We start from the raw sequence: 13288 nt of genomic DNA on the forward strand, positions 1-13288 counted from the left end.
CAATCCCCCGGGGAGCAGGCCTAAGCGAGTAGGTGGTCATCCCCTGAGGGGTCCCAGACTGCGAGAGGGCACAGGCCGGGCTGAGGGACCCTCCCCCCGAGTGCACAAATTTTTGTGCTCCAGGACTCTAGTCTATATATATAAAGAGCCAGAGGCTGTCACATCCAAAACAACCGAATGGAAGACTGAACAGGCTGAGTGGGGCGACAAGGTCGGCAGGGGGATTAGTGAGGGACTACCAAACGACTGAGCAGCAGGCTGTGTGGGGCGACAGGGCCACCAGGGGGGTTAGTGAGGGATGACCAAACGATTGAACAAGCAGGCTGCATGGGGGAACCAAGCCGGCAGGGGGGTTAGTGAGGGACAACCAAACAACTGAACAAGCAGGCTGTGTGGGGCGACTAGGACGGCAAGGAGGTTAGTAAGGGATGACCAAACGAATGAACAGCAAGCTGTGTGGGGCGAACAGGCTGGCAGGGGGGCCAGTGAGGGATGACCAAACAAATGAACAGCAGCCTGCATGGGGTGATCAGGCCAGCAGGGGAGGCAGTGAGGGGTGACCAGGCTGGCAGAGGGGGGCAGTGAGGGGCGAACAGGCCAGTAGGGGCACAGTTGGGGGCAACCAGGCCGGTGGGGGGGACAGTTGGGGGCGACCAGGCCAGCGGGGAGGGGCGGGGGAGGGGCAGTGAGGGGCGACCAGTCTGGCGGGAGGGGGGGCAGTTAGGAGCAACCAGGCCGGCAGGGTGGGGCAGTTAGGGGCGACCAGGTTGGCAGGGTGGGCAGTTGGGGGTGACCAGTCAGGCATGGGGGGCAGTTAGGGGCAATCAGGTCGGCAGGTAAAGGCAGTTAGGGGTGATCAGGCTGGCTGGGGGCCAGTTAGTGGCGAGCAGGCAGGCAGGCAAGTGAGCAGTTAGGAGCCAGCGGTCCTGGATTGTGAGAGGGATGTCCCGGATTGGAGAGGGTGCAGGCTGGTCTGAGGAGAACCACCACCCCCCCACCCCGCATGCATGAATTTTGTGCACCGGGCCTCTAGTTTACTTATAATACATGTAGGAAAGAGTTCTGCAGAAAATTTAGAAACTGTAAAAAAAGGCATTACTTTTTTTCTGACACTATCATTAAAGAGAGACAGCAAAGCTTTTCAACAGTAAGATTTAAATTTAAGACATTAAAATTTAAATGTTCTAGAAATTAACTACATGATACAAAACTATACTAAGGAGTAAGAAAACCAGGGCTGATTATGCTTACTTACTTCTTATGTTTTTACAACTTTATATCTCATGTACTAACTCATCTGACTTTGACACAAGTTTTCTGAGAGGGGCAAACTGGTCCATTAACCCACTTGACCAATGGAGCTGAAACTCAGATATACTGTAAAATCTCATAAAATTTAATCCACAAATTAACCTTTTCCAGTGTAAGGTTTATCACAAGACTTTCCATTGTAAGCAAAAAACAAAAACAAACAAACAACAACAAACAACCCCAGAAACCTGAAGAAAGATAAATATTTAAAAATCACTTTGGTAGCAATCTGAAAAATGAATGATTGATTTAAGATGTTAAAAATTCCTTCTCTGAATAAACCAATAGGTATTAAAATTTTAGTTTTTTACATAAAAGATTAATTTTAAAAATCAAATTAAAAAGCTCCACTATTTTTGTTGGAAAAGTCAGTAAGATTTAAATTTAAGACATTAAAATTTAAATGTTCTACATTTTTGTTAAATTTCTAATTCACTAATTTAATTCTGACCTTTGAAAAAGACATTTTTAAATGAGGGATGATTTCCACAAATAACCACATTAAAAAACACCTTCATTTTTTACTAATACTACTATTATACATCTAGTAGAAAAATCAGATGCTAGGATCATTTTAATGCAATAAGAGAAACTATAACTACCATTATATGAAGGTAAAATAATTTTTAACTTGAACATTTTTCTCAAAGTAAACATGAAATGGCATTTCACAGATCCCCCCCCCACCCCAGTCTAATCTCAATCCTTCACTCAAAAGATATTGAAAGTGAAATTTTAAAAAAGGAATTGAGTTTTCTGTTGAAACTACCACAGTTTCAGGGTGCATCATCAAGCTGATTACAGTGAACTACACAGTGCTTGCCAATATGAACATTATTTTAAGACCCCACAGTATGAAAGTTTTCAGTAAATGCTATTTCTAAGAAGTTAAACCACCAAGGTCATTTAAAGGCATCAACCCTAACAAGAATATGGGGTAGAAGCCTTCACTTGCACACTCAATATGTATAACCTGCCCTCTTAGTTGGACCATGTCTTTGGATTGATTCTGTAATTTTTAGGAAAGAAAGTATCTTTTTTAAAAAAATATATATTTTATTCAATTATTTTACAGAGAGGAAGGGAGAGAGATAGTTAGAAACATCAATGAGAGAGAAACACGATCAGCTGCCTCCTGCACACCTCCTACTGGGGATGTGCCCGCAACCAAGGTACATGCCCTTGACCAGAATCGAACCTGGGACCTTTTAGTCCGCAGGCCGACGCTCTATCCACTGAGCCAAACCAGTTAGGGAGGTAAGAAAGTATCTTTAAAATAACTACTAATAGCCTAAATTAAGACTTCTAATACTGAATGCATTAAAAAAATCCTTTAAAACAAATACTAAATGGGTAAATTATTTTTTTAAAAAAAGAGAGTATAGATATGAGATAGACATGATATAAATCTCTTTAAAATAATTTTTTAAAATATATTTTATTGATTTTTTACAGAGAGGAAGGGAGAGGGATAGAGAGTTAGAAACATCGATGGGAGAGAATCATCGATCAGCTGCCTCCTACACACCTCCTACTGGGGATGTGCCCACAACCAAGGTAAATGCCCTTGACTGGAATCGAACCTGGGACCCTCCAATCCACAGGCCAATGCTCTATTCACCGAGTCAAACCAGTTAGGGCTAAAATAAATTTTTATTGATTTCAGAGAGGAAAGGAAAAGGGAGACAGAAACATCAATAATGAGAATCATTGATCAGCTGCCTCCAACATGCCCCACATCGGGGAACGAGCCCGCAACCCGGGCATGTGCCCTGAGTGGGAATCGAACTGTGACCTCCTGGTTCATAGGTCGAAGCTCAGCCACTGAGCCACACCGCCAGGCTGATGTGAATCTTTTAGTTTCTAATTAACACAAAGTCGTGGGTTGTCCCCCCTCACTACTCTTCTAGAAAGAGACAAGATGAAATATCAGCATAGTACCCCAAGGAAAAAGCAGTAATTGCCCTGCAATTAATTACTACTGTGTTGTCAAGATCACTGCTAGCTCACTGCTTTTGTGCAATTACATACCCTCTTCCACTGTTGAATCCAGCTGGGTAACTTTGACAGCAAGGCGATCAATTCTGTCTTGAAGAGAATTTGCTCTGATGTAGAAGTTGTTAGCTTCATTAAACAACTCACCAAATATGTCTTCAGCATGTTTGCCTGTAGGAGAAAATGAATGGAGAGAGCCATCTGTTAAGAACTGCTGAGGCGGCCTTCACACATTCTCACACTGCCGATTACTGTTAACACAGGGGATTTTGTGCAAAAGATTATAAAAATAGAGTGTCACAGTCAAGGGTCTTTAGAAGTTTTGAAAATTTATTAGGGCTGTTCACACATATCTAAGAATTTTAAAATACTGCAGATAGTATAGAATTTTTATTTAATTGCTACATGAGCTATCACACAAGTTGTTTCCCATTAAACTTTTTTTGAAAAAATTACTCTGATTTTGCATGCTTTATGTATAAATAGAATCTCAGTACCTAAACTTTCCTTTTACTTCCAAGGATAATTCAGTAAGTCATGTTGGTTTCTAAATTTAGGATGTTATCTTATTCACAATTAGAAAAGTTAGGTATCTTACATTGCGCCTACCACTTTCAAATGGCATTAAATTGTTCTAATTCATATTTTAAAATCTAAGTATATAGTGCTGACTCTGGAACTCTCAAAAAATCAGTACTTTGTATTCTGAGTTAAATTTTTCTGTAGGATCACTTCTACATTCTTGTGAGTGCTAGACACAACTTCCTTCCTCAAAGTGTAATTAATACATTTCTGAAAATATGACAGGCAAGAAAAAAATCTGCCCATGTTAAATTTCCAGATCCTAACACCATTCCTGTAGTCATTCAACAAACATCTAGTCTGATTGTGCCAGGCACATCTGCATCCCATCTCCTCTGACAGAGATGCCACTTTTTAAAGATAAACTTTCTTTTTAAGAACAGTTTTAGATTCACAGCAAACATGCACAGCTTCCCCCAACATCCAGCACCAGAGTGGAACATTTGTTATAATTGATGACCCACATTGACACATCATCATCACCTGGATCATTTTAGTTCCAGAGAGTCACACGGTTTGCTCCCTCACCTCATCTAGGTCTACCCAAACCTAGGTCACCGTCTAAGTGAGACTTTCTCTAGCAACTGTAGCTAAATGGCAACCACCTCACCTACACACACACACACACACCTATCCCTTCCCTGCTCTAATTTTCTCCTTTGCACTTACCATCACTTATACTTATTCATCTTGTTTCCTGCCTATCTCTCCTTGTAGGATCCAAGGGAATAAGAGCTTTCCTCTGTTCTGTGCACTGCTGTACCAATCCCCAAGGTGTGGTGTATGCCCGGTTTAGAGAAGGTGCCCCCAACATTTTGGAATGAATGAAAATGCACTAAAGTCAATTCTTCAGGATGAAGATTAGGGTGAGCAAGATCAGATGCCCCTCTCTGTGCTCTCACAATACCCTAAGCATACCTCAATCACAGGACTCATCACAGAACTCTAATCTTGTCTATTTACAGAAGTTCTTTGAAAATATGAGCAATATCTCTTATCTCTGCATTGTGCTGAGCCAGTGCCCCGTATTTCTTGAATAAAACACACAGCGTCTATACCAGTTGTTAATAAGTACACAACCAACACATACTCCCCTGCACAAGTTTGGGAAATGCTGGGCTACAAAGATTTAACATGTTTCTATGCCTTGGGGCATCTCAAAAGCCTTAATATGTTGCTAATGTGTTAAGAATCTGCAAGAGAAGCAGCAAGCATATAACGTTTTCAAACTGACTGGGCCTGGAAACACCTAGTAACACCTTTCAGAACCACTGTCTTATGAAGCCCATTGGGGAAATGCCTGCCCAATGAGCTGGATGACCTGGAGCAAACACCATCTTCCAAATGCTTTATATTCAAGTCTGTCCATAGTTTGTTTTGAATGTCAGACATAGTTAAAATGTAACCAACTAATTTTTGTTTTTCTAGTTGATCATTCATAGCTTTAAAAGTTATTACAGTCCTAGCTGATTTGTCTCAGTGGATAGAGTGTCAGTCTGTGGACTGAAGGGTCCCGGGTTTGATTCCAGTCAAGGGCACATGCCTGGGTTGTGGGCTCGATCCCTAGTAGGGGGCATGCAGGAGGCAGCCAGTCAATGATTCTCTCTCATCATTGATGTCTCTCTCTCTCTCTCTCTCTCTCTCTCTCTCTCTCTCTCTCCATTCCTCCCTCCCTCTCTAAAATCAATAAAAATATATTTAAAAAGTTATTTGGCACAATTCCAAAAAAATCCCATTCCTTTCTAGCTATGCAGAAATCTAAATAATAGGGACAGTATATGTCACCAGGAATGTGGGAGTATACAACAGTCTCTTGCAAAAGTTATACTAGTATCTTCAAAGCACAGCAAGTATGGTTAAGAACCACACCCTGGGAGACACTATAAGTTGAAAAGGGTACATAACAAGTCCCTCCTACCTTCAGTGCTTAACCCTATTTGAAAAAAAATTACATGTATATGTATACATATGCAATTGATACTATAGTCCCACTGGAAGTTCTTGATTTATAAAAGAAAAGAACAACAGCACACAGAAATTAAATACTTTAATATTTAATATTTTGCCAACTGCTGAAAGCTGACAAGTGACTAAAGAGAAAAATATTTAAGGAACTATAATTACTGCTGAACAAGAATAAAGTGTTGCAGTTACAGTGTTCAGTTTTACAAACAACTTACTTGAAAAGCTTGATTTTAATCACTCTTTCGATAGCACGTTCATTAATAGCTAAACTAAAATAATTGAAGACCACACTGAGGTAAGTGCAATTCATTCATTTTTTGCTGACCAAGAATCTTCTTATAGATTTGTCAGGGCCATTATGAACTTGTGTCCAAGTATGTCAGGTTGATAAGTATAAAAATTCTGCATGGATTTTCAATTGCATTTAAAAGTGAAGGTTCATTGAAAACAACCAGTATGTTTGTTATGAGTCCTTTCGGTGGAACAAGAAACCACTCATGACTAAGTCCTTCAGAAATTTAATACACATATCTAGCACCTAGATATTGGTTTGTCAAGATTTTGCCTTCTCATTTTCCACTAAAAAGAAGTAGGATTCTTGGAAAAATGACTGGATATGAGGCTGAGGGTGGAAAAGTACAAGATAAACTTAGAATATCTTGCTGTACTTTTCTTTAAAAAGTAAAGAAGTACTCAGAGATTGGTGGGGACGTGGCAGAAGGACGCAGAAGCCAGCCTAAAAGGCTCCGACTGGCCAACTGTGGGAAAATGTGAGCATCAAAATAAATAATAAAGACAATGGATTATAACCCAGACAATAAATAGGAATCTATGAGTCCAAATTGATACAAATAAATGAATTGAATGAATAGGGAAAGAAGTGCAAACACTTAGAGCAGAATTCCAACTAATAAATGTAGAAGAAAGTATGGAATGATCAAAATCACCATTCTCAACTACTACAGTAAGAGTTTGAGCAAAAATCATCAATAGATGCTGAGACTAGGGAGGAGAAGTGGGAGGTCAGATAGGAGGCTGCTGTAGAGCAGTGGAAGACCGTGCTGGCTTGGACTAGAACAGCAGCAGTGGAGGTGCTAACAAGGTGTACAGATTTGGTCCATATTTTGAAGATGTCTGGTATGAGAGGAAGAAGAGGCAAATCAAAAGCACTGCAAGAGTGGAGTTCCCATTTACTAACAGATGGGGGGAGATATAGAAGAAAGGGATCATTAATTCTGTATTGGACATGCTGAGTTGAGATGCCCATTAGAAGTTCAAATGAAGAGACCCGCCAATACAAGTTTGAAATCTAGGAGAAAGGTCTGAACTGAGGACACAAATTTGGATGTGTCCATGTAAAGACAGTATTTCAAGCCATGGACCAGATGAGGCTGCCTAGGCCATGGTCGGCAAACCGCGGCTCGCGAGCCACATGTGGCTCTTTGGCCCCTTGAGTGTGGCTCTTCCACAAAATACCACGTGCGGGTGCGCACGTACAGTGCGACTGAAACTTCGTGGCCCATGCGCAGAAGTCAGTATTTTGTGGAAGAGCCACACTCGAGGGGCCAAAGAGCCGCGGTTTGCCGAGCCGCAGTTTGCTGACCACTGGTGAATGGGAATAGGCAATGAGACGGTCAATGATCCAGCCCTGGAGCACTCCAGCATACAGAAGTTGGGAAGATCATCAGGGACTAATAAAAAAGCACCTGAAGTGGGAGACACATCAAGTGTACTGGCACAGAAACCAGGTAAGAAAGTTTCTCCAGAAGAAAGTTATCAATGGAGTCACATGCTGCGAATGGATCAAGTCACAAGACAGAGAATGAGCACTGGACTTAGCAACATGGACAGAAACGTCACTGATAACATTAACAAGCAGTTTCAAGAGTGGATGGGACAAAACTTTAATGAGGGAAGTGAGGGCAGTGGAGATATGAATGGTTCTTAAGGAATCTTGCTGTGAAGGGGAGCAAGAAATGGGTCCATAAGTAAAGACTGATCTCAGGTTCATTTAGTTGGAAGATTCCTCAATATATTCATATTTAGTAGGGATGATGTAGACAGGGGGAACAGATGGTGCAGAGGAGAGAAGGTAAATGGATGAACATGAGGGTGAGGGGTTCCATGCTTTACACAGAAACATGTACATACACCACTTTAAGGGAGAATGAGAAGGACACACAGTACAGGCGCATATCAGATTTGGCAGAAGGGGGATGTTTTGTTCTCTGACTACTTTTATTTTCCAGTGAAATGAGATTAGCAAGTTCATCAGTGGTAGGAAGTTTGAGGTGGAAAGGGAGGATAAGATACAGGCAGGAAAACCAATTAATACAGAAATTACAGCAGGACTTCTGAGCAACACTGAGGGCTCAACTGAGGAATATGCTTGTAATTGTAAAACTTTCTTCTTTTCTAATGTAAGCATTTAAAGCTACAAATTTCCCTCTAAGCACTTCTGAAACCAAATTCCACAAACATATTGGTATTTTGTGTATTCATTACCACAGTCACACATAGTTTCCAATTTCCTTTATTGCTTCTTTGCTTCAAAGATTATTTTTGCTTCATTTTCCAATATGTGAGAATTATCTAAAATGGTTATAATTATTATCTCATTCTCATTACACTCTTTATGATATTGATCTTTTCAAATGGATCACTACAGGGCCAAGCATATGTTCCTTTTAGACATTAAGAAAATGTGTGGGAGTTTTGTGTTCTACAAAGGGCAATTAAGTCACACTGGGTTGGTAATGTGGTTCAAACCTTCTATATCCTTACAGATTTTCTGTCTATTTTGTTCCATCAATTACTGAAAGGATTTTGTTAAAATCTCATACTATGATTCTGTGTGTTTTTTTTCTAATTTTTCCCTTTTATTTCTATTTTTATTCTATGTACTTTGGAGCTCATTTATTAGGTACATATACATTTAAGATGGTGTGTTTTTGATAAATCTCTTTTATCACTATGGATTGTTCTTATTTATCTCTTTTATACTCTATTTGACATTAATATATCTACATAAGCTTTCTTATGTTCTATGTTTACATGGTATATATTTTTAGTACTTTCTTTATTTCTTTATTGTTTAAAGTATTACAAATAGTAGTACATATGTCTCCTTTTTCCTCCACTGACCTCCTCTCCTACCCCCAGGCACATGCCCTCAGCCCCCTCCCCCAGTGTCTGTGTCCATTGCTTATCCTTATATGCATGCATACAAGTATTTTCTAAAATCATTGTCTTTGAGAAACCAAGATGGCGGCATAGGTTAACGCCGGAGATTGCTGCCTCAAACAACCAATCAAAAATACAACTAAAAGACGGAAAGGACATCATCCAGAACCACAGGAAGGCTGGCTGAGTGGAAATTCTACAACTAGGAGGAAAGAGAATATCATACCCAGACTCAGAGGAGGTGCAGTGCTGAAGTGAAATACTAAGGTGCGGAGGGCGAGCAGAGCGGGCTGGCGGCGGAGGGCGCGGTTGTCGTTTTCAATTGGGAGGGAGTTTCAGACTCTGAGCTCCAGATCCGGGCGAGTCTCTAGGGACCCAGACTCAAACGGGAGAAGCGGGACTGTCTGACTTCGGTCGGAACTCAAAGGCAGCTTTCTCTCCGAGGTTTGCAGTGGTTGCTGGGACTCTGTGAGGCAGAGCCCCTGGGGACAGGACTGAGAGCAGCCATAACTGCTCGCTCCGCCCGCCCTGTAGATCCCCGTGGACCCGCCCCGCCCAAGCCCTGCGCAGAGCCATTTGCCAGATAGCCTCAGGCAAACACTAGATTAGCACCGCCCTAGAGATCCAGCACAGAAGCTCTCCCACTGCAGACACAGCTGACTCTCATAGCCAGTTGGCCTGGAGGTCAAATCAGCCCCAGTATTGCCGACAACAATCAAGGCTTAACTACAACAAGACTGCGCACAAAGACCAGAAGGGGGTGCACCAAGAAAGCATAAAAAATGCAGAGGCAAAGAAACATGACAGAAATGGAGGATATAGAGCTAAAAACCGCAATTTTAAGGTCTTTCAATAATTTTCTAGAAACTGCCGATAAATGTAGTGAGATCCTCAAGAAATCTAATGAGACCCTCCATGTTGTGATAAAGAACCAACTAGAAATTAAACATACACTGACTGAAATAAAGAATATTATACAGACACCCAACAGCAGACCAGAGGAGCGCAAGAATCAAGTAAAAGATTCGAAATGCGAAGAAGCAAAAAACACCCAACCAGAAAAGCAAAATGAAAAAAGAATACGAAAATAGTGTAAGGAGCCTCTGGGACAGTTTCAAGCGTACCAACATCAGAATTATAGGGGTGCCAGAAGATGAGAGAGAGCAAGATATTGAAAACCTATTTGAAGAAATAATGACAGAAAACTTCCCCTACCTGGTGAAAGAAATAGACTTACAGGTCCAGGAAGTGCAGAGAACCCCAAACAAAAGGAATCCAAAGAGGACTACACCAAGACACATCATAATTAAAATGCCAAGAGCAAAAGACAAAGAGAGAATCTTAAAAGCAGCAAGAGAAAGAAATTCAGTTACCTACAAGGGAATACCCATACGACTGTCAGCTGATTTCTCAACAGAAACTTGGCAGGCCAGAAGGGAATGGCAAGAAATATTCAAAGTGATGAATACCAAGAACTTACAACCAAGATTACTTTATCCAGCAAAGCTATCATTCAGAACTGAAGGTCAGATAAAGAGCTTCACAGATAAGGAAAAGCTAAAGGAGTTCATCACCACCAAACCAGTATTACATGAAATGCTGAAAGGTATCCTTTAAGAAGAGGAAGAAGAAGAAAAAGGTAAAGATACAAATTATGAACAACAAACATGCATCTATCAACAAGTGAATCTAAGAATCAAGTGAACAAATAATCTGGTGATCATAATAGAATCAGGGACATAGAAAGGGAATGGACTGACTATTCTTGGTGGGGGAAAGGGGTGTGGGAGATGTGGGAAGAGACTGGACAAAAATCATACACCTATGAATGAGGACAGTGGGTGGGGAGTGAGGGTGGAGGGTGGGGCAGGAACTGGGAGGAGGGTAGTTATGGGGGGGTAAAAAAGGGAAAAAATGTAATAATCTGAATAAAGATTTAATTAAAAAATAAAATCATTTTCTTCATCCTTAAAAACGCATGTATGTTAACCTTGCTGTTTTACTTATATTAATAAGTTCTGCCTTTTAAGTAGAATGTTTAAAATGTTTATTGCAATTATTGATACAGTGAATTTAATTCTATCATTTGGGTATTAGTTTTCTATTTTTCTTTTCTGTTCCTTGTTCTTCTGTTCTTTTCCTGCCTTTTATCTGGGATAATCAAATAATTATCTTAGAATTCCATTTTATCTCCTCTATGTATTATCCTAGAGCAATGATGGCGAACCTTTTGAGCTCGGCGTGTCAGCATTTTGAAAACCCCTAACTTAACTCTGGTGCCGTGTCACATATAGAAATTTTTTTATATTTGCAACCATAGTAAAACAAAGACTTATATTTTTGATATTTATTTTATATATTTAAATGCCATTTAACAAAGAAAAATCAACCAACAAAATGAGTTCGCGTGTCACCTCTGACACGTGTGTCATAGGTTCGCCATCACTGTCCTAGAGGTTACTGGAAATTAAAATATACATTCTTAATTCATCAAATTGTACTTTCAAATAATATAGTATTTCATAAACAATGTAAAACTCAACAGTAAAATTTCCATTTATCTCCTTCCCTTAGAGCTCTTACTGAATATATTTTAATTTCATACAGTAAACAGTCAATATTTAAATAGAGATATAAACATATAATTTTTAAATATCTTTCTGGTGATCTTTATTCCTTCTCACACATCCAAGCTACCATCTGGTTTCATTCCCTTCAGCCTAAATAATTTGTTTTTAGCTTTTTTTTTTTGTAGTGCAGGTCTGCCAAAAACTAATTCCCTCAGATTTTCTCTGAATAAAAATGTCTTTATTTCATTTTCATTTTTGAAGGGCATTTTCACTGGTTATAGAATGACAACTTTTTTCTTTTGTCACTTTATTCACTGCCTCCTGGTTTCCATTGTTTCTGATGATTAAGTCAGCTGTCATTTTTAACAATGTTTTCCCCTATTTATTTTCTCTTGCTTCTTTTAAGCTTTTTAAAATCGTTGTTCACTCAGCAATATTATGATGATGTGATTATATGTGACTTACTTTAATTTACACATTTTGAAATTTGTTGAACTTCTTGGATCATTTGGTTGTTATCTATCATCAATATTCAAAAATGCTCATCCATATTTTTTCTGCACTATTCTCCTTTCCTCTTCTTCTGGAACTTCAATTATATATGTGTTAGACCATTTGATGTTGTCCCATATTTTGAATACTTTTTCTTTCTTACTAATTTTCTCTTGTGAATCAGTTTGGATAATTCCTATTGACTTGTCTCCAAGCTTACTAATCCCTTCTGCTTAGGTCCAGTTTGCTTTTATGCCATCAAGTGAATTATTCCTGAGAATATATTTTTTAGTTCTAGTCTTTTTTTTTTCTTAATAGTTTCCATTTTGCTGTTGAAATTCCCTATTTCTTCATATATGTTGTTGACCTTGTTCATTCTTTCCTTCAATGTATTTTTTATTCTTTCTTAGAATTTCCATATCTCTGCTCATATCATCCATATGTTCTTAAATGCTGTCTACTTTTTCATTAGAGCTTAGCATATTAATCATATCTAGTTTAAATTCATGGGCTAATAATTCCAACATCCCTGACACATCTCAATCTGGTTCTGATGCTTATTCTGTCTCTTTATACTGTGGTGTTTTGTGTGGGGTTTTTTGCCAATCATGTTATTGAAAGCCAATCATGACATGGGTAAAAGGACCAAGGTACGGTGGCCTTTAATACTGAGTTGGGAAGGTGTGGGGGAGAGACAGTGTTCTATAGTCCTATAACTTTTCCCCTAGCTTTACTGAGGTATAACTGACAAAACTGTATATATTTAAAGTATACTATGTGATGATTTTACATGCATAAATTGTGAAATGATTACCACAATCAAGTTAATTAATACATCTACCTATAAATACTCACTCAAATGCCTGAGCAATCATTAAGCTCAGGCTTCATTAATTATCCAGATGGAAAATCCTCATCACGCATCCAAGTATATCTCTTTTCTCATTAACTGAATGTGTAGAATTGTAAAGAGAAGTTAGCCTCTTAAAATGAGTCATGATTTTTATCTTACAAAGAAATAACCACATCACCTCACATAGTTTTTTTTGTAAGAACACTTACAATCTATTCCCTTAACAATTTTCCATTATACAACATATTATTTTAAATTATAGTCAGCTTGCTATACATTAGATTCCAAGATCTTACTCATTTTATAATTGAAGGCTTCTACCCTTGACCAGCATCTC

The 13288-nt window shown here is 39.3% G+C and overlaps 1 protein-coding gene across 3 annotated transcripts in view; it reads right to left on the reverse strand.

Annotated features, from left to right (window-relative positions):
* Positions 1–13288, reverse strand: part of WASF3 (WASP family member 3) — a 148598-nt gene that overhangs the window by 20836 nt on the left and 114474 nt on the right. For all 3 annotated transcript variants that reach the window (XM_036301257.1, XM_036301258.1, XM_036301256.1), the window contains one exon: positions 3343–3477. In XM_036301257.1, coding sequence (XP_036157150.1) covers positions 3343–3477 — 135 coding nt within the window. The remainder of the gene's footprint in view (positions 1–3342; positions 3478–13288) is intronic.

The sequence above is a fragment of the Myotis myotis genome, unplaced genomic scaffold, assembly GCF_014108235.1.
Source record: "Myotis myotis isolate mMyoMyo1 unplaced genomic scaffold, mMyoMyo1.p scaffold_m19_p_3, whole genome shotgun sequence".
In the NCBI taxonomy this organism is placed as follows: Eukaryota; Metazoa; Chordata; class Mammalia; order Chiroptera; family Vespertilionidae; genus Myotis; species Myotis myotis.